The sequence below is a fragment of the Sphaerodactylus townsendi genome, linkage group LG03 (genome assembly GCF_021028975.2).
Source record: "Sphaerodactylus townsendi isolate TG3544 linkage group LG03, MPM_Stown_v2.3, whole genome shotgun sequence".
Taxonomy (NCBI): Eukaryota; Metazoa; Chordata; class Lepidosauria; order Squamata; family Sphaerodactylidae; genus Sphaerodactylus; species Sphaerodactylus townsendi.
The window spans coordinates 124,541,152-124,568,863 of record NC_059427.1 but is presented as its reverse complement, the minus strand read 5'-3'; the positions used below and the strand labels follow the sequence as shown (position 1 = coordinate 124,568,863).

General features: G+C 42.9%; 1 protein-coding gene across 3 annotated transcripts in view; it reads left to right on the top strand.

The window, feature by feature from the left end:
* Positions 1-27,460, top strand: part of SLC16A3 (solute carrier family 16 member 3) — a 34,640-nt gene extending 7,180 nt beyond the window's left edge. The window contains exons 2-6 of one of the 3 annotated variants that reach the window (XR_007243808.1): positions 9,073-9,315; positions 15,528-15,671; positions 19,031-19,798; positions 21,272-22,861; positions 24,131-24,143. Coding sequence is in view for 2 of the 3 variants with exons in the window: in XM_048488289.1 (XP_048344246.1) it covers positions 9,093-9,315; positions 15,528-15,671; positions 19,031-19,798; positions 21,272-21,543 (1,407 nt within the window). In the remaining variant the exon portion in view is untranslated. Of the gene's footprint in view, positions 1-8,984; positions 9,316-15,527; positions 15,672-19,030; positions 19,799-21,271 lie in introns of those variants that run through there. The other 2 variants (XM_048488289.1, XM_048488290.1) reach the window with 2 other exon arrangements.
* Positions 27,461-27,712: the final 252 nt, after the last annotated feature.

The window sequence follows — 27,712 nt, the reverse complement described above, 5'->3', positions numbered from 1 at the left end:
AGCAGGGGCGGGGGTGTGTGTCAATCCTTCTCTAGCAAAATTTAGGATCTAGCCATGGGTTAGGCTGTAAATGGCACAAGACAAAGGTGAAGAGGAAAGAGTCAAGTCAAGGCTTGATAAAGGAATAATTAGATGCTCATTTTTAAGTGCTGGGCTTCAACTAGTTTTAGTTTCTTGTACAGGTTTAATGCCTCTTATACAGTTCATTATGACCACCTAAATCTATTGGCATTGTGGGGAGAGACTGGAAATTACCTCTGTTGACTTCCTATTAAGATAGCTATGTCTCCAAAAACCCGGAATATGAACCATTTGGAGAAAATCTTTGGTGGCTCATCCTAATTTCATGACCAATGCAGTTATGCTGATTTAGGTCATGGCTTCTTGGGCAAGTGCTAGGCAGAGCTTCCCCCTTAGGTAGTTCTCTTATTCCTGTCCTCATGTTAACTCCGCCCCCCCTTCTTGTTCATTGAGGATGAGGCCTACATCCACAGTGATTATCCAAAATGTGTATTTGTTTCTGACAATGGTAAAAGAACTCTGCATTTCAGAATCTGATGTAGAGCAATAAAAGAAGACATAGAATTGCTGGTTTGAGTTTGGATTAGAGCAAGCCACATTTCTCTTTAAAAGTGTATTTTCTAGAATTTAGTTCTCTCTGGAACAGAGTCAGTGGTGGGATTCAAATAATTTAACAACCGGTTCCAGTGGTGAGAATTCAAATAATTTAACAACTGATTGTTTACAAGCACCATTTTAACAACTGGTTCTGCCTAAGTGGTGCGAACCTGTTGAATCCCACCACTGAACAGAGCACACTTTAATTGTAATGTGGCATTAGTATTCTTCTATAAAGATCCACATGAGAGTTTCATTCATTTTAATTATTGTGTTAAATTAAGCCCCAGATTACGCCAATTCCTGGTATGCTTGTCTTTGGGAAATAATAATCTGTGCAGTGAAGGGAGAGAAGATCACTTTAATATGATCAGTTTAATATGCATGTTGGAGATTAAAATGACCAGGAACAGATAGGTAAAAAATAAAGTACTGAATTCTTGATTCCTCCCAGATTATTCCCTTTGCAATTCAAATAATCGTTCTCTTTTCCTTTTTCTTCATCTTGAGGCTCCATTTTCTCATCTTCCCTTCCTATCAATAAAACACCAAATGTTATTGTATGGTGATGAGGTGAAATATTCTTCCAGAATTCCTGTGCTTTGCCAGTACTTTATTCACCATACAATAACATTTGGTGTTTTATTGATAGGAAGGGAAGATGAGAAAATGGAGCCTCAAGATGAAGAAAAAGGAAAAGAGAACGATTATTTGAATTGTAAAGGGAATAATCTGGGAGGAATCAAGAATTCAGGACAGAGGGGTAGCTATAAGGGGATGGGGGGGCACAGTTCACTGGGCGCGCGCTGCTGGGAGCGAAAAATTGTTCCCCACCCCCTTCCCCCCTCGCCCAGCCTCGCCAGACCTGACCCCGCCCCACCAGCCTGGCCCGTTTTCAGATGGCAGAAAAAAAAGTGGGGAAAGTGGGAGCAGGGCCTCCCTGGGGGGGGGGGGGCAGTGCCTGGGCGCCATTTTGCCCCAAGTGCCATTTTCTTCCCCCACGTCCCTGATTCAGGTGGGAGTACTTGAATAGGGACATTAAAAAAAAACAGGGGATGGATGACCAAACAGGAAAGAGGAGAGTAGTGAATGGCACGTTATAATATTAAAACTGTAGCAAAGATTTGCTGCTATCTGTGGCCTACACAATCCACATAAGCAACATATGTTTAAAAGTACAACCATCAATGATCAATACAATTCAAAGAGCAGAATCAATTTATAGATTATACTAGGCAATTAGTTCCATAGAAGGGGTGGTGAGGTTGAAAACATACTGCCTTGTTCCTACAAAGCAGGGCGCTTAGAGCAGATCCTCCCCTGATGACTGGTGCGATGGTGTGAGAATTCTATGCCTCCCAGGCACACACAGGCCTGATTTGGATTGAGATGATGGTGTGAGGGTGGGGGTTTAGATCTATCTTCCCTCAGTTTCCTGTCCTGAAGAGGTCCTGGAGAATTGCTTTTTGCCCTCCCCCGTGAAATTTAACAAGTACTGATGGACTATATGTTAAATGTCCCCAGTGGGAAAATGGCACTAGGAGAAAGGGCCAATTCTCCTCTGAGAGCACTGAATAAAGCAGGGGTCCCCAACATGGTGCCCATGAGCACCAGGATGTCCACCAATACCTTTTCTAGCACCTGCCGAGTCTTTTTTGGAAGTGGGCAGAAGTGGCCAGGTAGTGCGTTTCTTCAGCAGAACTTTTGATTGAGTATTGGAAATTTAATTGGCTGTTCAGATTATTAAAAAATGTTGCTTTGGCAGCTGCCGCCACATAATACAAAGATCTGCACTGTGTTACTAGAATTAGACTGTGGCAATCATTTTGTGGCTGGCTTTATCTCCTGCAGCAGCCATTTTGTAACAGCCATTTTGTTGCTCCCCACCATTATATGTCAGAATTTCAAATGTGCTCACAGGCTCAAAAAGGATGGGGACCTCTGGAGCAAAGCATGTTGAAGACAAAAAGTCTCTCTCAAAAGGCTTCTTGAGGAAGGATAAGATGATTCAATGTGATATGAAAGAAGTACTTTGAGCAAGTCAGCTTAGTATCAGATTTCACTGTCAAAGCATATAATGGGCCATATTTTAAAAGTGAAGTGCTGTCAGTTACATGGTAATGTCTGTCAAATGCTCTTCACATGCTTCGTGTGTGAACAGTTCCATTATTTGTGCTGTTGTCTGTTAGTGTAGAATGAAGAGCTAGCTGCTTGTTCATTTATGCATAGATGGCCACAGGGTTATATGGAGTGGCCATTCTCCAATCCAATGCCTGGTTTAGAGAAAGGGAGTGCTTTCAATTCTCTTACAACTTTTCTTAACAAAAGCAGGTGCTCAGAAGATTTACTCACTTTTTACTACTTGCATTGCTCAACTTCTTGTGATAGAGAAAGTTGATTTATCTTTTTTCCTAGAAGAAAGGTCACACTGCTATTTAGAAGTTAGCACTGATTCATTTAAGAATCCATCTGCCTACTTGCAGATGGAAATTTGGCTGACAGAAGCATACATTGCATTAGGTTGCAGAGGGGAGAACCCCAGGCAACCTTTTCTGTAAATTCAGCAGGGTAGGTACAAGTGAGAAATGTGTACAGGAAATGATGCAGTGATATGTCAGTGCTGGTAAAGTTTCTTTGTAGATTGGGTAAGAACCTGCAGGATATGGGGAAAGAAACCTCTTGAACTTCTTGTTGCAGTCGCAACAAGTAACTAACAAGCCTTGTCATGCAATAACATTAACCCCAAGCACTTGCCAAGGTGGGGTCACCTTAAGAATCCTTTCTCTTTTCTGGGAAAAGGTGCTCTTGAGCTAGGACTAAAAGAGCTACTTCAGAGATGCCCATGAGTTTGTACTTTGCCTGTAAGATCTTTATCACCCCCCTTTTGAATAGCAGACTCCTTTGCATTATCACAACCTGTTTTCAAGCTGCCTCCTTTGCTTCAAAAGTGGTTTGCTTTTGGGCATGGGAAGGGTGGCCTACCCGGGTCTCTCTTGCGTGTGTGGAATGAGTTGCACAATTCTTTGGAACCTGTCCTTTGTATTATACAGCTTTATATAATATACAGCTGTTATGCTTGTTTCATGTTCTCTCTTTAGTGGATTTCGTACAGTGTATTTATAATGAGTTGCAATTATAGATATGCTTTGTGGAATTTACCATTGTTTGGCATGGGTAGCCTGTGTATTTATTGTAACTGAATCTTCTGGCAGCGTAAAGGGCAATTATGCACAAGGTGTCTGGTGCATGATGACAAATCTTTGTTGCAGTGAGATTTCTTGTATGAATGTATTTCCTTGAGTTTCGCTTTCACTTTCCATTCTCTCCTCAGCAAGCAACACCACTTGTAGCACAGCTTTTAATTGCTTTGCTGCCGGAGTGGGCAGATTTGCCCTGGACATCTTCCCTCCACCCACAGCAAACCTACTTAGCTCTGCCCTTCCCACTCCCTCGTACTTATGTCCACACCTTCCCCCTCTTCCCCCCTTCCATGTTGCTGGCTCCTTCTCTAAACACTCATAGCGATATATCAATCTATATCTATAAACGCGAAATACCACTGACTGACTCACTGACTCATCAAAAGAACTCAAAAACCACCTAACCAACAAAGTTGAAATTTGGCACACCGGTTCGTTATGAGGTTTAGGTGCTCACTAAGAAAGAATTTTTCAAAATATTCAGTTTTACTTGAGTTATTACACATTTACTGTTGAACTCTGGCCATCTGTGTTACTGTTGAACTCTGGCCATCTGCACTACTTTACAAGCTCTACTTCCATGTGTCGAATCGACAAGTTCTGATAATGCCCACCGAACAACAAGCACAATTGAGCCAATGGTGGCCCAACTGGATTCTACCACCAACTTCCTCACCGCATACGAACCTGTTCCTTCTGTTGAAACAGCTAAAGGGAGGAGAGGGATTAAACGCAGAAAGCGATTTACAGATTCGATTAAAAAAAGACAAGTAAGGGAAGCTGCTGCAAAATATGCGAAAAACAATCCATAAGTTCACAGACAGGCTGTGATGAGGTATGCTGAATGTCACCCCGAAGTTAATAGAGAGGCTGTGATGAAGTATGCTGAATGTCACCCCAAAGTTCATAGAGAGGCTGTGATGAGGTATGCTGAATGTCACCCCGAAGTTCATAGAGAGAATGTGAAAAAGTATTCCTCTAACAACCCTCATGTTAACCAGACTGCTACAGTCAAATACAATAAAAAAAGATTACAACTCAAATTATCACCTTGGACTAAAAAATATTTGTCGGGTTTTGAATATGGATCTCACATTGATTACTGTAGAGACAAGGTGATTGATCTTGGACTTCAATCGCCCTGTGCTTGGTGTCATGCTCTGAAGTGGCGGGATGAGCCCCCAGGAATGTGCTGCAGTGGCGGTAAAGTTCAGCTCCCTGCCATTCAACCCTACCCTGAACCTTCTTCAGCCAGCCTTCTCAATGATCAGCATCCAATGGCAGAACACTTTCTTTCTGCTTCCTGGAAATGCATCAATGGGGTGCTTCCAAATGGCGTCTTTTGGAACCCGGGAGGAGGTGAAAGAGAGCAATTTCATGCCAACATTCAAAGTGCAGGGACAGGTCTACCAGAGCCCTTCGGGGATTGGGCGGTATATTAAGTCAAATAAATAATAATAATAATAATAATAATAATAATAATAATAATAATAATAATAATAATAATAATAATAATAATAATAATAATAATACCACAGGATAGGAAGCCTCATGACGGGACCCCAGAAGCCATCATTTCTTCAGATAGACTTTGTTGGGGGTGATAACAATGAGAGGGACATTCAGAGTGCTCCAGAGTTAGTTCACCTGACAGCTTGGTCATCCTTCAACCAGAGAGAAAAACCAAGAATATTGTTTACAGGGAAGTTTTGAGCACTTACTCTGAGGGAGAAATGAAAACTGTATGCTGAACAAGTGATTAGTATGGCTACATAGACCACAAAGCTTGGGGTGGTGATTATTTGCCACTTAATGTTTTATTCTGTGACAGAAACTCATCCTACCGTTTGTAAATAGTGAATAGTGTTTATAAATTAATTACATTTGAAACTTTCACAGTATTTTTATCAGGTAACGTTTATATTTTCACTCTGTTTTAGTATTCTCAGTGTTTTTAAAGGATCTTTATTTTTATGAATTTCATTATCCAGTATGTATATTTTTATGAATTCATGCCATTTCAAACTTCAAGGGTAATTTTATTAGGTACGTTTCATATTTTTAGTATTTTGCAGTAGTTTCAGTTTTTTTGTCATGCAAGGGAAGGGGAGGGAGTGAGGGGGGGCATGCAAGGTGTGTTTCCCCCCCACACACACACCTGCCTTCCCTGATGATCAAGAGGGCTATTTAAAACTTTATTTCAAACAAGCCTGTCTTCTCCTTTAGCAGTAGCAGCAAGAAGTGTGAGAGAGAATGTGAGAAATTGAGTGTGTGTGTGGAAGGGGTGGAGGGGAAGAGAGCGGAACAGCTCTGGGACATGGTCCCCTTTTTCAGCTTGTAGTCCAGGGTAGTGCTTTGTGTAGGGGTGAGCCCGCGAGCCCAGCAGAACCGTAGATAGAGCGCTTGGAATGCCGGTGCCGGCTGCGGCCTTCTGGGTGCACACGCTCCCCCACCCCCCAGTCTTCCGTGAGTCATGGGTCATGAGATGCCTGACTCACGGTCACCAGATGTCCCAGACAAAGGGACAAAGGGGCTCTTGCCCCCAGGTGTGGATTAGACCCAGACGCGGACGCTTCCTCCTGCACGTAGCAGCCCTATGAGATCATGCATCACATGATGACCTCCCGCTCTCCTGCCTCCCGGTCCGCCCACATTGCCCCCCCCCTCTTGTAAACCCTAATAAAAGGGAGGCTGCAGCCCTAGCACCTGCGGGCAGAAAGTTGCCAGTGGGATCACTTAGTCCCTCAAGGCTTCCTGTCAGCTGGCGCTTTCCACCAGATGGAATCTCCAGCAAGGTCTCGTCTCTTCCTTGGGGCCTCGTGGGCAAGACTACAGCTTTGCCTCTTTCATTTGGGGGGAGTATCATTTTTGGGATGGACTAGAATTTTGATATAACTGCATTAACAGTAATACCAATATAATAATAATTTAAAGGCTTTTATAAAGCTTATGGTCTTGAGGCTACTGGGTGTGATGAGATCTGTGCCTTCAAGGTAGAGTTCATGGACAGAATTAAGAGAACCAGGAACTGAGAGCTGGCAAAGTTGAGCTGGCAAACTGTACTGCAGGCTGTGGACTGCCTTCTTGTGTGTAAACAGAGAAACGTGAGGAGACCACTTCAAGCCCACTGCGCAGTGAGGAGCCCCTAGGTCAGGGGTCTTCAAACTATGGCCCTCCAGATGTTCAGGAACTACAATTCCCATCAGCCCTGCTACTTGGCCATGCTGGCAGAGGCTGATGGGAATTGTAGTTCCTGAACATCTGGAGGGCCATAGTTTGAAGACCCCTGCCCTAGGTAATTGCATGCACAATGGACCAAAGAGTTGATGAAGAAAAAGCATTCAGAGTAATTCCATGCAATGGATCTGGCATAGTAGACTCTGTCAGGTTTATTTCTGGATTTTGAACGTTAAATTCTTTTCTTCTAAACTGAGGAGTGCAGGCCTAAATGTCATAGAAAGGATTCTGAATGATCAGGTATTCAACCCCTCAGCTATCCAAGCTCCTTTGACTTCAAGTTCATATTTATATATGAACTTATTTATATGTCTGACATTTATAATACAAAAAAAGCACAAAATGGTTCTTATATATAATAGCAAAGGGGTGCCACCATGTGAATCAAAACATCCACACACTGGAACCAGCCAAAGCTCCCATACAAGTATCTGAAAAATAGAAAAAACAGGAATAAAAATTCTCCAAATGGAAACAATGTGTGCCCATGCAGAAACACCAACCCCCCCTCCCCATATACAGAAGTGTCCATCACCAAGAAGGAGGACCGGGAGTCAGGGACAAAAGAGGGGAAAGGGGGGGGGCTGTGAGGAAAGGACAGCTGGTGAGAGGAGCATGTTTGAAAAAGCAACAGCTAGAAACGCAACGGGAGAAAGCAGGACGAAAAGAAGCAGTGTTGGGTAAGGGAAGAAAATGGAACTGGAATCAGCAGGGTGGGAAGGATAGACTTCAGGTGGGAGGGAGTAGGGACTGGTAGGAGAGGGGAAAGCTGGGGCTAGCAAGAATGGATGGGAAGTGGAGACATCAGGACAGAAGCGCATATAAGGAGAAAAGAACAAAATTTCTCCTCTCCTCTTGTGGGCTTCCCTCTTGTCACTCTATCCAACAGTAGACTGCCTGGCTTCACATGGATGATGAAACCTGCCCAATGGTGCTGCTTGTAAACAAGGTAGAGGCCTCTGCCTACTCAGGGGAATCTCCAGGTGTGCAGAAAAATGTGACTTCATTAATTATCCTGGGGAAAAACCCTCCCTTCAAAATATGTCCCAGTAAGAACAGAAAATGCTGAGAGGGATGGGATCTTGAGAATGGCTGAGTATCAGTAAAGGGGAAAATAGGGGAAGGTGAATAATCAGAAAGTTTATTGAATTCCCAAGGGGAGCTTTTGAGGAGTGGAGTGATAATTCCAAATTGTTCCCAACACTTCCCACACAGACCCTCAGCATATATTCAGACTTTTTGCTTATTCAGTATCAGGAAAGCCTACCCTAAGGTCATGTCCTCATTGATGGAAAGTGGAACCTGTGCACAGAAGCACCTATCAAGATGATCCTCTTTGGCTGGAATTCTATGTCAGATCATCCCCCCTCCCCACTCCCCTTGCTACCTCTCCTGCTGCTTGTGCAGCATGCAACTGCAAAAAGCAAACAGCAGCATGCCAAAATATGTTCTGGAGATTTCCAGTTTTAGAGATCAGATTTGCTATATTACGGGATTTGGTTTAGTCAGTTAATTTCCAAACATGCATCCCTATTAATACATGTAAAATCAATCAGAAAGTCAGATCCTCTGAAGATGCCAGCCACAAATGCAGGTGAAACGTCAGGAGAAAATATTACTGGAACACGGCCATACAACCCGGAAAACCCACAACAACCTAGGGATTTTTGCTGTGAAAGCCATGTCTTCATAGTTCTTAACATTTTATTCAGTTAGTTTGTTTCTATGCTTGTCCAAAGAGTTTATTTTTGTTTCTTTCCATTCTTGTTCATGTTGTTCCCTTCATATCTGCCACTTTCTGTTCCACTTTCCAAATATTACAACTGTATATATGCTAACATTAAAAAACAACAACTTCTGGTGGTTACGATAGGAAAAAGATTTAATTTGCTTTCCATGGCACATTCTGTTACTTAGAGCCTACTGTGCTACAGTTCTGCACTGTATAACACCAGGTTTTTCCTATTACCTGTGGGCTATATAATCACTGTTTCTCCCCCCTTCCTTTATGTTTTAGGAAGCTGATAAACTCTCACAATGGGAGCTGTGGTACTTGATGATGGTCCATCTGGAGTTAAAGCCCCAGATGGTGGCTGGGGCTGGGCTGTTCTCTTTGGGTGCTTTGTCATCACTGGATTCTCCTACGCCTTTCCTAAGGCCATGAGTGTCTTCTTCAAGGAGCTGATCCGTGAATTTGGTGTTGGATATAGTGACACAGCATGGATCTCCTCCATTCTATTGGCTATGCTTTATGGAACAGGTACGTGGTTTGTTTTTTAAGTAAAAATAAAGAGATCAAAGAAGCATTTAATTCCAGCATGTTACTCTAGATGTCTTTAGTTGATAATTTTGAAGCAGAGATTTTAAAAAAGTGATCCAATGACATAACATGTAGTCCATTCTTTAGCAAAGGCAGGTCAACATGCATGGCATTTCAAGCAGGTTTTTATTTAATTTGTACCAAGCCACAACACTGGGAATAGAGTATAAGGCATGGGAAGTTATTTTAAGTAAGCATATTTTTAAAAACTCCCATTAATTAAACCTATATGTCTTATACTGTACCATCAGAAACACCAGATTTCCATACAACACAGTTTTATTTTAAGGTTATTTTGAAGTGACACAAATCTTTTGGGTTCGGATACCCAGAGGTTTTTGAAAAAAGCTGGTACTATCACACTTACAGTGGAATCATAAGCAAAGTTGTACCCTTCTAACAGTGCAATCCAGAACAGTTACCCCAGTCTAAGCCCGTTGACTTCAATAGGCTTAGACTGGAGTAACTCTATTCTGGATTGCACTATAGGTCTGTTAAACTCAATGGGCTCAGAAGTATGTAATTCAGTGGGGTGGGGGGTGCGACGCCCCGGGCGGAGCTGCGGAGGAGGAATGGCTGGGGCGTTCCAGGCAGGGTGGGGGTGGGTGGCACCATGCAGGGGTGCAGGGCGTGCGTGTGCCCTGAGCGCAGTACCCCCTTGCTCTGCCCCTGATGTAACTGCTTATGAATGTACTGTTAGAGACATCCCTGCACCTCAGGATCAAATGGCTTCCCTATAAACATGATGATGTATTGATTCACATCTTCCTCCCTATCAGAAACCACAGTACATTAATAAGCTACTGTAACACTGTATTGTCGAAGGTTTTCACGGCCGGAATTACTGGGGTGTTGTGTGGTTTCCGGGCTGTATGGCTGTTTTCTAGTAGCATTTTCTCCTGATGTTTCGCCTGCATCTGTGACTGGCATCTTCAGAGGATCTGATAGTAATAAAACAAGTGGAGAATATATACCTGTGGAATGTCCAGGGTGGGAGAAAGAACCGCTTGCCTGTTAACAAGTATAAAGGGTTCTTCCTCCCACCCTGGACATTCCGCAGGTTTTTATACTCCACTTGCTTTGCTACCATCAGATCTTCTAAAGATGCCAGCCACAGATGCAGAGGAAACGTTAGGAGAAAATGCTACTAGAACACATCCATACAGCCCGGAAACCACACAACACCCTACTGTAACGCTATATGAAACTTTAATCTCCGTCATCCATAAATCTGAAAAGGGCCTTGCAACATGTGCAAAGTAAAGACTAATTATCTTGCTGATTAATGTAGACTCTGAAGTCTTTACCAGTCTTTGTGTGTAAGTTATCAGGAAGTAATTCTCACATTGGTTCATAAAATCAAGTAGGCTTCATTAGAAGACCCCAGGACTCAGACAACATTAGATCCCTGATAGACTTACTTCCCCTGGCAAACTCTATTAGAACCAGCAGTTGTCCATTCTCCTGATGTCAAAAAGGCATTTGATAATATATAGAGACACTTTTCAGTGGCAGCTGTACAAGTATTTGCCCTGCTGTCCTTGTGAGCTGAATGGCTTTGATTTTTAGCAGTGTGGTAAGAGGCTGAGAGCTACTGAAGGAACAGGGGAACAACCCAGTTAGGCTCGGGGCAGGGGAAAAAAGGTAATAAGCTGTCCAATCAGATAGCTATGGCTTCAGGGACACAAGAAGAGTTGCTGAAGGGAGATATTGCAATAGCAGATTCCAGGTGGTTGATGAAGAGCTTTGTTGCTGCCTCTACAGCATCACTGGAACTGATTCTAGAGTAGTTTAAGCTAAGCCAAATGACTGGCAGCAGTGGGGCCTTGTGCTGCTTATGGGCACTGAACCTTATGCTCTTGGCTTCAGTTCTAGCTTGCTATGTTCTTTGCTCTTTGGGAATAATAGAGGAACGTTCTGAGAACAATATGGTAGATGGCAACAGCGGTCTGCTTGGTTCCAGGAGTGAGCATAGTCCATGTTGCTCAATGCACTCCTCCTGTGGTATTGTTTTCTCCTGACCCCTGCTAATGGTGGGATCTAAAGAGAGGTCCTTGAAGTAATACAGGAGGCTTGACGACATTGCCTCCTCCTTGGAAGCTTTTCAGATGTAAGCTTTGGGAGGTTAGGTAACAATGATAATTGCCTGAGCAATTTGTCTGTGTTCTCCCTAAATTGAGAGGTGTTACTAGTGGAATAATCCTATCCTCAGTTGAATTTCTACGAGTCACTCGATGGGACTGTTGCATCTCACTCCTGTTTAACTTGACAAAAGAACTTTTAAGCAGCTGGATTGCAAAATAATAGTCAGGGATTTAAGTGGAAATAAGGGAGTAATAAAATTCTATAATATGTAGATGATATGTTAATTCTTTTCTGAGAAAAACCATGCCTCTGTGTCATCTTGCTTTTACAAGAGTATTGGAGTAAATCAGACTGTGTATTGGTTTGTACTATTTCCCAAGTGGACTTTTCAGTGGAAAACTACAAGATTTACTTACCTGAGATCATAATCACACCAAATGTCTCTCAAATGGATCAGACAATATGGAATGGATAATTCTACAGCTGAAAATTGATCTAGATAGATGGAAACCACTATCAGTTTATGGGGTAGAGTTAACATTCTTCAATTACCAGTTTCCTGAAAAAATTCCAGCAGATCAGTATTTTTTTTTCTGGAATAAAGTGTCACCTTGTTTTTTACCCCATAAACTCCAGTGACAGAAGAGAATGGAATTATATACTGCATAATTTACTCAGTCATTGTAAGAACTTAATAATATCAGCACTAGAATGGACATGGCCACCTGAGGAACTCGCGTGAACTCATATTGATAAATTTTATTTAGCTTCAATGGGAGTTAACTTTTCCCTGCTCTTGCCTCCATAAGCAGTTTGCCCACGATGACTAAACAGACATAGTATGCAATCAGCAGACGAAGAAACAATTAATTTACACACACATGCAAATCATTCAGTTAGGTCTAACTCAAATTAAAAATTGTTAGTGTCTTGGCCAATAGTCAAACGTCAATACTAAATCCACTTGCATGCAACGATGCAACATGCAACATGTTGCATGCAACAATCCTCACCAGAGACTATTGAGAAAACTCAGCAATCAAGGAATAAGAGGGGAAGTCCTCCTATGGATTAAAAACTGGTTGAGAAACAGGAAGCAAAAAGTGGGTGTAAATGGGAAGTTCTCCCAATGGAGAGATGTAGGGAGTGGTGTCCCCCAAGGATCCATTTTGGGACCAGTGCTCTTTAACCTATTCAAAAATGACCTGGAAGTAGGGGTGGGTAGCGTGGTGGCCAAGTTTGCAGATGATACCAAATTATGTAGGGTTGGTGAGAAGACCACAAAGGATTCTTGAGAAAGAGCTCCAAGCCCGGACCTTGATAAATTAGGGTGAGTGCTGGGCTAAGAAATGGCAAATGCAGTTCAATGTAGCAAAATGCAAAGTGATGCACATAGGGGCAAAAAATCCAAACTTCACACTTACAAGCTTCAAGCAAGGGTCAGTGCTATCAGTCACAGACCAGGAAAGGGATTTGGGCATCTTAGTTGATAGTTCCATGGGAATGTCAACTCCAATGCATGGCAGCTGTGAAAAAAGGCAAAACCTCTATGCTGGGGATAATTAGGAAAAGGAATTGAGAGAATAAAAGCGGCAAAGATTGTCAGCTGCCCTTATATACAAAAGCAGTGGAGTCGCTGAATTCCCGCAAGACTTGGAGTACTGTGTCCAGTTCTGGTGCTTGAATCTCAAAAAAAAAGGATATTGAGGAGATAGAAAAAAAAGTGCAGAGAAAGGGCAACAAAAGGGATGATTGAGGGACTGGAGCACCTTCCCTATGAGGAAAGGCTGCAGCCGCTTTGGGGACCTCTTTTTTTTAGTTTGGAGAGAGAGGGACTGAGGGGGGGATATTGGGATTAGAAGTCTATAAAATTATGCATGGGGTAGAAAATGTTGACAAATGAGAGAAATTTTTTCTCTCTTCTCACAATACTAGAACCAGGGGGGCATTCGTTGAAAATGCTGGGGGGAAGAATTAGGACTAATAAAAGGAAACACTTCTTCACGCAACGTGTGATTGGTGTTTAGAATATGCTGCCACAGGAGGTGGTGATGGCCACTAACCTGGATAGCTTTAAAAGGGGCTTGGACAGATTTATGGAGGAGAAGTCGATTTATGGCTACCAATCTTGATCCTCTTGGATCTGAGATTGCAAATGCCTTAACAGACCAGGTGATCGGGAGCAACAGCCGCAGATGGCCATTGCTTTCACATCCTGCATGTGAGCTCCCAATGGCACCTGGTGGGCCACTGCGAGTAGCAGAGAGATGGACTAGATGGACTCTGGTCTGATCCAGCTGGCTTGTTCTTATGTTGTTATGTTCTTAATGCAAATTTTTATTCTTTCTAAATGCTCTGTGATAAATATGATCTCCCACAGACTACACAATGGCAGTATGTTCAGCACAAATACCTTTTGAAAAAAAATGTAGTGCCATAACATGACTGCCCAAAATCCCTGAAGCTCCTTTTTTGTAAATAACTTTCTTCATTTTATAGAACTGCTATACACATCTTTCAGAGACAGTAGAACCTAGAACAACTAACATTACCTAATAAATGGAAATGGGTACTTGCATCAATAAACACACATTTTCCTGATTTAAGACTGAAACTTCTATACTAGGTACACTGGAGCCCTTACAGACTATTTTGAAGGCAGGGGGAACTCTAAGTGAGCTTGCTCCATGTTGGAGGTGTTTTTGATTCGTATGATCTGGGACTACCCTGGAATTGCACTTTTTGCAGGAGAATGTACTTGAATTAATCTCTTCGTGCAAATAACTCTTAATGGAATGCACCTTCTGTTGGGCTATATCCCAGCAGTATGGAATCTGCCACATGGCAATGGATCCCAAAATAACACTGTTGGCAAAAGATTTAAGTTAGAAAGACTGTGCTGATACTTGACTATCAATCCACCTATGGAATGAAGATTGCTGTAATCTGTCAGTTTTGAAATCACACATATATAATAAGCACAACTAAAAGGCACTGATTTATCAATCCATCTGCATGCTTTATATAGAAATAGTGAGACTGTCACAGACGATATGATGTCTCTTGAAAGATAAGCAAGGACTGTTGTAGTACAATTATAGATAAACAGCTTGTAGGAGGTATTTACATCCCCTTCACCTCATACCCATAAAATCCCAGTCACAAAAAGTAGCTCAGATAGGGAAGGTCATTTTGGTATTTGGATTATGACTTTCAGATGTCTGCGGAAGAAAGTTACATAACTATGGGAAATCATCAAGAATGCCTCTATGCATGCCCTTGCTATCTGAGCGGGTCACAGATGGTACAGTTAAAAAGGCATTGAAGAATGGTCTTAAATTTCATGAAGGAACTAATGATATTTCAGTTCCTGAGATATGTAGTGCCCAAACCACTAAATGGTTTATAAGGTCAGAGCCAAGACTGTGAATTGGTTTCTGGAAACAACAGGATGCTACTACAGATACCTTTGGCAACCTTCATTGAATTGATTCAAACATGTACCAGCTGAAGTTACTGGATAGTTCTCAAGGATGGCAGTGCATCTGGAGTCTGTTGCAGTAGCCTCATGAGGTTACAATGAGGTTACAAAGGCACAAATGCTGGCTTGCTCCCCTTGTGCAGCTGATATACAACGCCTTCCAAAATTGTGCCAGTAAAAGATGAATACAAACACTACTTCTGCTTTCAGGAGCAGTTGTGGGTCCACAGGATTCCCCAAAACTGCAAATCTAAGAAATCAGGAGAGGTGGGAAACAACGTATTATGGATGTTCCCATCTCTGTCTCCAAATTACAAGACCTGCTAGCTACTGTCATTTCAGTCTTTTTTAAATTCAGTCAACTTCGCTATAGCTGCACCCAAACTGTGGGCAGAGACTTTGTAAGCACTAAGTCATTGCAGAACCTTGGCTAGCTGAAAGAAAGAGGCAGTATTGTAATGGTTTCCAGCACTGTATTTCCCACAACTGAATCTGAGCGTGGAATATGGCAAGATGGTCAGAATGTAACAAACTCTCATGATTGTTCTATACAGGTACAGTTGTATGATAGTCTCTTTTTTGTCAGGTCCCCTGTGCAGTATGTGTGTGAATCGATTTGGTTGCCGGCCTGTTATGCTGGTTGGAGGCCTCTTCGCTTCAGCGGGGATGATAACTGCATCCTTCTGTAATAGCATCATCCAGGTCTATGTTACTGTTGGTGTCATTACTGGTGAGTATTATTGACAGGCTTTAAAAGAATCATCTGGGTACGTTATATGTTGCAATGTGGTATTTGAGTCAGTGGACTAATCTATACTTTCAAGGAAAAAACACCCATGACATAATCTCCTCCTTAATGAACTAGCTTTTGGAATGAAAGGAGATTTTGAGGCAAGGAAACACTGAGCCTTCATCTGCATTATGCTCTAGCCTTTGGAAAACTGTAACATGCGCTTCAACGAGCTCCCGTGTTCCCAATTTTTTTGTCTCCCACTTTCCCTGTTTCCCCATCCCTTCTTGCAGCTGAATGCTTGCAAATGACCCACTGGACTCACCAAGTGGAGGTCTTCTCCTCAGTAGGGCAGAGTCATCCAGATGGTTAGGTTGCCACCCCCATCAAGCGGGCAGGGCTATGCAAATTTTCTTGCTGAGCTCATTACTATAAGAAGATTCTCCCCCCCCCCCCACTTGGCCTTCGATATCTGTACTATCTGTAAGGATGGGAAAGCAAATGACACCGCTCTACTGGGGAGAAGACCCCCTCATAATGAGTCCGGTGGGTCATTCTCCACCAGTAGGGCTCCATCATCTGGATGGTTATGTGCCTAAGCTAACCTCCATGGGTGGGCCCTGATTCATCAGGCTTTGTGCGTAGTTGTAATCTCCCATGGCTTATGCCTCCACCACCTGCAGCAGAACTCATTGTCCAAAGGTCGCTGAGGCTGACCTTTGTTGCTCTAACCAGTAATGCCTGATGAAGGAGGAAAAGGAGGACCAGGTTGCTGCCCTGCAAATTTCATCTGCTGGGGCCCTAGTCCCAAATGCACCTGATGTTGCAGCTGCTGTGGAGGAATGAGCCAAGACCTCCTCTGGCAACCTGCTTCCTGGACTCTCATATGCTGCCTGGATGCATAGCTTCATCCAGCATGCTGTGGTTGTTTGTGACGCCTTCTCCCCCATTCTGGAAATATGAACAAGTCATCTGTTTTCCTGAAGTCCTTGGTGCACTTTGGATACGTTTGTAGCACTCTCCTAACATTCAATTTATGCCCCTCCACCTTTGGGTGTGTAGGATTGGGGCAAAATGATGGTAGTGCCACTTGCTGGTTTAAATGAAATGAAGTGTTCATCTTTGGGATGAAGAGGGATCAGTCCTGAGAATCACTGTGTCTTGCTGGAACTGGCACAATTCCTTGCAACTCTCTTGAAACTTTCCTTGCCAATGTGATCGCCACGAGGAAGACTACCCAACTACCATGTTCGGTAGTAAACAGTTGTATTCTGTAGTGGTTCAAAAGGACTTGCAATCAGACCTTGCCTAAACTCCATGTAGAAAACCTATAGACCACTGGTGGTTCCAGCTGTTGGGTGCCTTTTAGAAACTGTAGACTTGTTCTTCAAGGACTGTTGAAATTGCTGTGACCACCAGTTGTAGCCAATCTAGGTCTTGGTGCAGGAACAGACCCTGATGGAGCAGGTCCTTGTGGTTTGGCAGCCTCCATGGGGGTCCCTCTGCCATGTGAACAGGACCGAGAACCACGGCCAACGTGACCTGTTTTATCAGGATCACTTCTGCTCTTTCCTTCCATATTTTCCCAAAACCTTATTGATGATTGGGACGGGAGGGAAGGCATACAGGAGCCCCCTGGACCATTGTTGCTTCAGAGGGTCCTCACCCACTGCCTGTCTGTTGGGCACCCTCATGAAGAAACTGGGCACCAGGGCATTTTCCCTGGTTGCGAAGAGATCCATCACAGGCAGCCTCTGTCTGTTCACTCTCTCTTGGAGCCCATTGATGCTCAGGGACCATTATCCTGGGTACAGGGACTCTCTGCTCACATTGTCCACTTCTTTGACATGTCTTGCTTATAGGTTGGCCATGTTTGACTCTGCCCACGTGAATAGCTTGTTGACCTCCCAGTTCAGGATTAGTGCCCTTGTTCACCCGTGTCGGTTTACGTGAGCCTTGGCCATTACATTGTCCGTTTGGATCATAATGTGTGCTCCCTGAACCAAGTCCGGGAACTCCTGGAGCTCTAGGCAAATCACTCTCAATTCGAGCCAGTTTCTGGAGCAGTCCCTTTCTGTCACTGACCCCAGTTCCTGGGTAGCCCTGCCTTGGCAGTGCGCCCCCAGCCTCACTTGCTTGCGATCATGGTCACTACAATTTGCTCCAATGAAAGGAAGGATCTGCCCTATGTTGTTCCAATGGGTCTACCATTTCATTGCGACCCTCAGTGTCTGGCTGATTGCGACCCTCAGTGTCTGCAAGCCCCGGTTATACGGCAGGAGGGCACACTGGAGTTCTGTCATGTAGAATCTTCCCCATGGGACTATGTCTATTGTGGAGATCAGGAGCCCCAACATTGCCAATATTGCAATCACATTGCCTCTGTACATGTGAGATAGCAATAGAGCGCACTGGTTGACTTTCTTTTGCTTGTCCTGGGGAAGAAGAAGCAGGCCCTGAGTTGTGTCATTCCAAGCCCCCAATGTTCCTGATTGGTTGAAGGTGACCACATCCTAGATTTATCCTGGAGACAGGAATGGGTGACCTACAGCCTGTGCTTGTCTAACTCTGCAGTGGTGTAGCTGGGGGATCATGGGGATATGGAGCCCCAGATGCCACTTCCTGGGGAGGACATTGCAGGGCTGTGCCCCTCCTTACAACTGCACCCTAGTCCTGAACTCTCCATGGAGTTCAGAGTAGGGGTATAGTTGAAAGCCACATGGCAATTGGGAGTAGGGCCAGCAGTTTAGAGCTGGAACCAAGTCTCGCTGAGGTGAAGATCGGACTGAACATGTCCAGCTCTAGCTTTATACTGTTGGTTCTGCACCCAAGCTCCACCTCTGGTCAGATCCAACAGCATAAAGTTAGAGCTGGACAGTCTCCATGCTCAGTCTGATCCTGCCCTCAGTGAGGCTTGGATCGAGATCTAAACTGTAGGCTGAAAGCTGGACCCAAGCCTTGCTGAGACCAAGATCAAACAAGCCCTTGCTGCTCCTGATCACGTGGAGATCAGGGGTGGGGCCAGCTGACTGACAGGGCTCACTGTGCCCACAATCTCCACATGAAGATCAGGAGTGGGGCCAGCTGGGCTTGCCCTGTCTCCCATCTCCATGTGGAATTCAGGTGTCGGCCCCACACCCAAACTCCACGTGGAGATGGGGGCAGGGCCAGCCCAGCTAGCCCCATTCCTGATCTCCATGTGGAGACTGTGGGCAGGGAGAGTCCTGTTCTCTGAACTGTGGGAGTGGGGGGCAGCACCCAGGGTGAACCCCGGGCACCATTGTATGAAGCTGTGCCCCTGCACTCCTGCTACAGATGATGGATTTTGTTTGTTTAAAAAGGCATTTCTTCCTTTCTAGGTTTGGGTCTTGCTCTCAACTTCCAGCCTTCACTCATCATGCTAAATCGCTACTTTGACAAACGTCGCCCTTTGGCCAATGGGCTTGCTGCAGCCGGAAGCCCTGTTTTTCTTTGTGCTCTTTCACCATTGGGGCAGGTGCTGCAACATCAATATGGATGGCGAGGGGGATTTCTGATCCTGGGTGGGATACTTTTGAACTGTTGTGTTTGTGGAGCTCTGATGAGACCTCTGGAGCCACCTAAGAAAACTGAAGATTTCACAGCAGTCACTGAGAAAAAACCCAAGAAAAAACTGCTGGATTTCAGTGTCTTTAAAGATCGAGGCTTCCTAATCTACACGGTGGCTGCATCCATCATGGTGCTGGGCTTGTTTGTTCCCCCGGTCTTTGTGGTGAGCTACGCTAAGGATCTGAAATACCCAGACACCAAAGCAGCTTTACTTCTGACCATCCTTGGATTCATTGATATCTTTGCTCGACCGATTTGTGGAATAGTGGCTGGCTTGGAGTGGGTTAGGCCCCGCTGTGTCTACTTCTTTAGCTTTGCGATGCTATTTAATGGCTTAACTGATCTCATAGGGTCACTGTCCATCAATTATGCTGGCTTAGTGGTCTTCTGCATTTTCTTTGGCATTTCCTATGGAATGGTTGGCGCTCTTCAGTTTGAAGTACTCATGGCTATTGTTGGTACCCAGAAGTTTTCCAGTGCCATTGGCTTGGTTCTTCTGATGGAGGCAATGGCTGTTCTAATTGGACCACCATCAGCAGGTAAATTTCAGTTCAGTTAATTAACTCATTGCTGTTTTAAGTTATGTGGACTGTTTTGGTGGAATAAGGCAGAAAAACAAGTGGTGACAGTCACTGTAAGAAGCATAGTGTGAGGCACTGAATGTTAGTCTTCTTTTCAATACCTCCCACTGATGTGATTGTTCCAATTGGTACAGTAGCCTTCACTCAACTTTTTCTAGTTCTAGGTCTGGTGGAATGGGAAATGGTGGAGGCTGATTTCCTGGGGAAAAAATGAGAAGGATCTGAAAAATCAGCAAGAAAACATAACTTGGGCACACGATGCAATGTTCAGTGGGTGATTCTAAGGTGTTCATTGCATTTTTTTCCCTACCTTTTCTCGCTGGTATATCTGTGGGGAACAGGGGTGGTTTTTTGACTCAGGCCCATCTTCCTGGGTCATGTGGGGACAAATTTTGCCCCCTCCCCCCAGCCCTTGGCTGAACTCCTTGCCCCCCCCCCCCCCAAGACCCCACCCCCAGTCTGTTGCCAGCCAGTGCTGCTCGGTCAGTAGAAAAGGTTTGTTGGTTTTGTTTTTTTGCAGTTGCAGAAGCGGTATGAAAGCACCGGGGGAGTTCGGTGGGGCAGGGTAGGGGGAGTTTGGCAAGGGCTGGGTGCTGTTCCCAGGACGTATCCCAGAGGCTGCTTTGTGGTGGTACGCCACTGTCTTTCCTTTAAGGAACTCTGGATAGCATACAGAGTTCTTGTCTCCACTATTTTCACTTTCCCAAAAACATTTGAGGTAGGTTAGGCCAAAAGAGATCGCCTAATAAGCTGCCTGTTTTGGGATTTGAAGTACTAGGATTGTCTCCCCAGTCCTAGTCCAACATTCTAACCACTACAAAATTCTTGTTTGTGTAATAAAAGGAGCTGCTTGAATGATGGTGCATATGGTAATCACATTGAGTCACAAATCCATTACAAATGGAAAGATATCTCAGTGGCAGAATTCTCACAGATCATCTGAATCTCCAGTTTGTCAGACTTTCTGTGATGTTCTGCTTTCTTCCTGAAGTATTTCTCAAAGCAAGTAGTGTCAAATATGAATGAGATATTTTATTTACAAAATTTAATTTATGCCTTTAAACGTTTTCGCCCTAACATTTTCTGATCTTTTATCAGGAGGCTTAGAGAATCAAATAAACCAAAAATCCAGAAATGCACTATGGAATATACTGGTCTTGTTACCATTTTTATACTTAAATTCCATTTTTGTTTAAAGATGAAGCTTTGTGCTAAAGGCATGCAATGTATGTCTTTGGCAGGCTTCTTTGGAGAGTGACTCATTTGAACTTCGGCATCTCCCGATTTTAAAAAAAATTCTTTAAAATGGTAGGGTCTGTTGAAAATATATTAATGCCTATTTATAGAATGTAGTTGATTGAATGTGTTGCCATTTTCTTTATAGCAATGTTAGCAATTTTTGCTTAAGCCCCTGTGAATTCTCTTTTCTAGGTAAACTCTTGGATGCGACCCATAAATATATGTACGTTTTTATTATTGCTGGCGTTGAAGTTGTGACCTCGTCTATTGTGCTGGCTGTAGGGAATGTTTGTTGTATTAAGAAAAAACCGGAGGATGCACAAGCAAAAGATGTAGCAGAAAGAGAGGTGTTAAACAAACACGCCGAAGACTCCAAAGTGGACTCTATTGAGGTGGAACAGTTTCTGAAAAAGGAACCTGAAAACAATGGGGAAGTTGTCACTAATCCAGAAACATGTGTGTGAACGTGACACAGATTAATGCCAGATATTTAGGAGATTCAAGGAACTTCAACACTCTTATTTATTTTAGAAATAGGACTAGCTTAGGGCTGGGCCATCTGTTTGCCAAACTGGAGGCTAACCAGCTCATGACATCACTCTTTGGATGCTGACTTTTAAAAAAAGAAAAGAAAATCCTTTTCCTCTGCTTAAAACAGGACTGATCTTCAAGTTAAGCTGCTTGGGCATAACTACTGCTGTAAATGAAACAAATGGCCTTCCAAACACACGTAGAGGCCCCCGCTATGCATCACCAGAAAAAAAAAATCTCACTTGGATGAAAATGTATTTTAAATAGAGAAGAATTATACATATACTTTCCTGTAACACGGATGAAATAGATATCTATTTTTATGTTGTGGAGCACCTCTGTGTATCTTCTGTGTCTGTGTCTCCTTTAGGAGAAATGACTTAGCAAGATGAAATCTCAGGGACTCTAGTCTCCAGTAGGTTTTTAAAAGCATAGTTTTCCAGATATTTTTAGATCATTTGGCTCAGCCCTAATCTAATTTTGATATGTACAATTGTCGATGACTTTCAGTTTGTTAATGTATTTTATGAGTTTGTCTTTTACGTGTCCTTTTTTACTGGAAATATGATATATGTACCAAAAAGGCACTGAGATTCTTCCTGGGAAACCTTATAGTTTCTGCTCCTAAATGGTGTGAAAAACAAAATGAAAACGGTGTACAATCCCAAGAGGCCAATAGGGCAAGCTGCCATATAAGCTACCTATTGACCCTTGATTTTAAGTTCAGCCTCTTCCAAATATACCTTACTTTGGACAGCATTTTGTACAGGTAATTACTTCGAATAGGCAGATTCAAAGAACTTTGCCCCTAACAATTGATGGACGTTAACTTCTAGAAAGAAATTAAACTGGAGGAGGGGAAACACCCAAGCCTTGTGTAGACAGGTGCTAGAGAATTCGTTTTTATAAATGAAAACATTGTGAAATAATGCTTTCCCATTATTTAAATATTATGAGGAATTTATGGAGTTGGTAGCCCTGTTACTAAATGGGATGGATTAAAGGAAGAAGTTCAGCAGCCAAGAGGACTGTTTGCTTTCTGCGCCTCACATTCTTCTGAAAGAAACCCCTGGTTGCTATCTTCTTTTTCCTCCCTTGGCTTGTAATAGCCAGTGAAGCAGTGTTTGGATGGTTGAAAGCGAAAGTGTAGTTGAGCCTGCCCTTATGCATTCAATGGCAGGACTGCCAAGAATTCACTTGGACATTCAGTGGTAGGATTTGCAGCTTCAAGAGTCTTTAAAAGGAAGGCTAGTAATTTTAAGGGCTGGTTTATACAATCAGAAGTCTTAGATTTGGATGTGTCACAGCTGTAAATTCTGATCAAATAAACCCTCTCCCTGTAAAGAAGTTTATATATAACTTTGGTCCCCAACAGGAATAATTCCCAATGACCTTTTTGTTTGTAGAAGGCAGTTTCTGTATGCCAGATATACGGTATGTACTTGGCTATAGTTGAGATGAAGGATCGCCAACTAGCATCTCAAGGACAGTAACAGATCTGAAGCCTGTTGCTCTGCCACTCCAGTGCCCACAGGCTCAACAGGCAGGAAGGAGTATGATGAAGGCAGAAGTGTGATGGCATCTTCTAGTCATGCACTAACCATACATAAAAGTTTCCAGGTTTTGCACAGAGCAGAGAAGCAGGGGCGGGGCGAGGGGAAACTGTGCCCTGCCGCAGCGTTGCCTGCCCCTGCCCCGGAATGCTCCCGAAATGCCCCGCCCCTGCCACAGCTCCGCCTAGGGCATCGCCCCCTCATCCCGTTTGCGCTACGCCACTGCAGAGAAGGATAGCGCTACTCTCCAGCTCTCATTGGAGCTACTTAGAAGAGGCAAAGGCAATTCTGCCATCATGTCACCTTCCACTGTACTCCGAGCTGGCAGTGATGTCACATTCTCATGAGGTCTGAGCACCCAAGCAGGATGTTTCTGTGCATGCATGGGTATTGTTTGTCTGGCTCCAGCCCCCAGAACTACTCCTCTGTAGTTATCATGCACAGTCATCTTATCCCACTCTTTTCCCACCCACCTGGATCAAATGTACTTGTTCCAAGAGAGGCTGTCAGATACAGCTTTCTCTCTATAATTGTAGTTATATATTACTAAGGCACGAAGTGGAAAAATTGGACACTTTAAATGGAGCAAAGTAAAAGCACTTTGCCTTTTACAGAGAACTTACAAAAGTTTATTAAATTGGATTTTATATCTCCTCCTCTAAAATAAACAGTACTTCAGGCTGGATTACGCCTACAGATTATAATGGTGGTTGTAGATATTCTTCTGTGCTCCATTGTCACAATGTTATGGCTCTCTTGTATGAAAAGTGCTTCAAAAATATTTCCCTGCAGGAAATATTGGGACTGCCCCATAGAAAAATATTTGCGTCTTCTGCAGATATTTATGTGCAATGTACATATAAACAGAACATACATATTTTGGGAACTCAGGTAGCTCCCAGCTTTATCACAGGCAGCATATTTGCTTCTGTGAACAGTTGATGATCTTTGCACAGGTTTCACACAGTTTCTCCATAGATGCACTTTCAGTATGAGGGCTCAGTAATGTTTGAACTCACTCAGAGTTTTGTTTTTTGCCTATTTCAGTTTAGATTTTTTTTACTTTTTTTCAGGTTATTGGTAGAGATTAATTAAAAAACTCTAAATGTTTTAGTTTACCTTGTTAATTAAAAACCCCAAACCAAAATTATTATTAAAAACTGTACATGAAAAATGGCAAGGTTTCTCATATGCATTTTTCACATCACTCTAATCAACATTAAGTTGAAGAAGGAGTGTACTTGTTTCTTTTGATAAAGCCAGGCATAACGCAGAACTTAGGTTAAGCTTAACTTGAGTATGGAATGGTTTTTTGGAGGTAGACTGTTAATATGTAGGGCTAGGATTATGAGAAGGAAATGGTTAAACTGAGTGGCAAAATGAAGTGCCTGTTTGATGATCTGGTATGGTAGGCTGCAGAGATTGCAAATGACTGTAGGGTGAGTCCACATATTTCCTGACAAAGAAGCAGAGAAGAATATTTACAGTCACCATTAAAATTTGTAGGTATTATCGAGCCAGAAGTGCTCTTTAAATAGGGAAGAGAAATTTAAAAACTCATTTTGCGAGAGAGGGTCTGTTAGCTGCTTTTGAGGAAAAGGTCAGCTAAAAATCCCAGTGGAGTCGTCAAAGCAAGTGGTTATCAGCTGGGCCTCAACAAAGACTATCATTAGTATACTCCTTAACTGACTGGTTAATAACCAGTTAGAGAGAACTGAATGGTGTATATCCACACTTAATTTAACTAAAGTGTCTTTAAGGGCACATGCCTGACTTCTCAGTATTTTCTAATTTGGTATGATCCTAAAATAATCATCATCTATTTATCTAAAAGCCCAATGCACTCATAGCACAGACATCAATATCTGCCTTCTTTCAGCTGAAGCTCTATTGCATAATAGCTGTTGCCTTTTTTACTTGGTTTTAAGGCTATTATACCACTTTTGCTACATTTCACTGACTCCCATGAGTAACCATAGGGCTTACCCAACAGCCTGTATCACCACCTATACATTTAGAAAACAAGGGAAAGGGGAACAATTGAAGAGAGGAAGGAGGTAATCTGGATCAATGGAAATCTGGATTAATAGACAGCCTATTTATACTTTATGAAATGGAATAAATTCTAAAAACTGCAAAGTGAACCTTTGCTGACCAAATAGGGTTTACTTGCCTCCTCCTGCCCTCTACTGTCCCAGGTGTCCTCTGCAGTGTACCTCCTGAGTGTCTGGGAAACCTCTGAAATCCTGGAGGAAGTTGCACAAGGGTGCTGCACTGAAAGATGTTCCTTTAACTGGCACAAGGGGCTTTCTGGACCCTGTGTTTTATTTTGAACTGCTGTGAATACCAGAACAACCTTATTCCTCTTATCTCCTGCATCCAAGGCTTCTGATATGTTATAGGAAAAGTACAAATTTAAGCAGCTTATGGAGCAAAGGGTCTCAAACATCACAGTTCTAAAGGAGGGAAGGTAATTATCTTTTAGTGGGGCAATTTCTGGAAACGCATGCAATGCATGTATTTCAGCTTCAATGTTCTCTGTTTGGAAAAAGAACACTTACATGTTTTTATCCAATAAAAAAGCATCAAGACCCTCTGTCTCTTATCAACTTTGACCACTTTTCCTGGGCTGACACTCTATGTGGGGAATTACAGTTAGTTTAAAAATCTATGCATAATAAACAGGTAATAGTTCTTTTCCTAATTTTATAATTGTGAAGATGACAAGATCCCTACCTCTAAGTACACTTCGAAATAAGATTTTTATTTTGTATATGCTTTCTTGCCTACTGTCACAGGACGATTGATTATTCTATAGTTCATTATTCTCTCATTCCCTTAAACAGATTTTATATAAGAACTGTTAACATAATATGTGTGAGTACAAAATGTGCGTGGTACAAGATGTACACAAATGAAAATGAACTGCAGCAGCTTTCACACCCACTCCTTGATCCAGAGATGTGACTGTGCCCAGTTATGCACATAAAGCTCTTGTATGGATTAAGGTCCCCATTCATTTTAAAGGATGCTGTCAGTCTTCATGTATAAAAGATACTCTACACAGATCAGCATGCCCCCCTCAAATGAATAGGGAGAACATTTTGAGCAAGAGGAACTTTGGTTGGCCACTGATACTCCCATACACAAATTGCTGCATATGGACATCTCAAGTTTCTGTAGCAGACAGGGAGCCAGTATGGGTTCTCTGCTTTCGTCCTATAGAAAGCAAAATTGCTGAATGGTTTATTGTCTTTTTGAAAACACATTAGATACAAATATATATTTTTATTCATTTGGAGCATGATCGAAATCAACGGAACCAAATATATTTAAATGATGCAGCAGACTTTTAAGGAGTCACTGAGAGCCTTGTGTTCTTTCTTTTCTCCCAATACAGCTGCTGTTAACTCATTGTCTAGGTCATCACATTGTGTGTGTGTGTGTGTGCGTGCAGCAGATGTAGGACAGATCAATTCTGAGTTCACAAGCACCTCCTCCCCCACAACTTTGTTTAGAGAGTCTATTAAATTATTTTCTTGGTTTAAGAAAAGGAACCACCTTCAGCCAGTATCACCCTGTGGCTGAAGTGTTCACCTTGGTTCCTTCTCAAAGTGCAGCTGATGCAGTAGCGCAAGGACAGTCAGGTGGTGGTGATGAAAAATTTCCAGGAGAACAAAGCTCTTGTGTGCTGTAGATGTTGCTATGTCCAGAATGTGTCTGTTTCAACTGTGTGTCAATATATGCCAGCTGAGTGTTTGCTTGAGGCAAGTGAAGTCACTTTTGTCCCTGTGTTCATGTAAATGCACTTTAATGTAATAATGTGTGGATGCTGTTGTAATCAGGATTTATGCTTTTTCTAGTGGACTGCTGCTACCGTAATGAATAAAGTTATTTATCCTATTGTCAATATTGTTACGTCAGGAAAGACGGCACAGAAAATTAGTTCTGCTCCAACCATAAATTCTGGGAGTTGGGCAGAATTAAAAGTGTGCTAAGATCTCCCTGGCATATGCTTGACATGCCAGGCCTCAAACGTAAAATATATGAAGTCAAAAGAAATTACCTCCGAGAATGTGCAGAATACATGATCCTTCTACATAGGAAGTCTTCACATGCCTAACATTAGAAGGCAACACTTGCAGTTCAGAGAATAGAAGTGAAAACGGGCCTTGGTATCTTTATTCCTAGAAAGTGTACGCTGGACTAATGAGCCATTTTTGCTTCTGAATGGCCAAATTTCAGATTGCTGTGTTATACTGTCATGACAGAGAAATAAAGAATACTGGGAAATAAACAGGTTGTCCAAAGGAGTCTAGTAATTCAAAGGTCTCAAGGTGATGCATTTCTCCTCATGTTCCACAATTGTAAGGGCCAGAAATAAACCCGAGAAATTAAAGGTGCAATTTCTGTTGACCCTGAGTAAGCCACCCTGTCCTGGGGGGCTGCAGCCACAAAAATAGGCTTCGTTGGATACTCGGTACAGCTGAACCCCACCCCCATTCCACCCCTAGTGTTCATTCTGCATTTTAGTTGGTACCATAGCTGG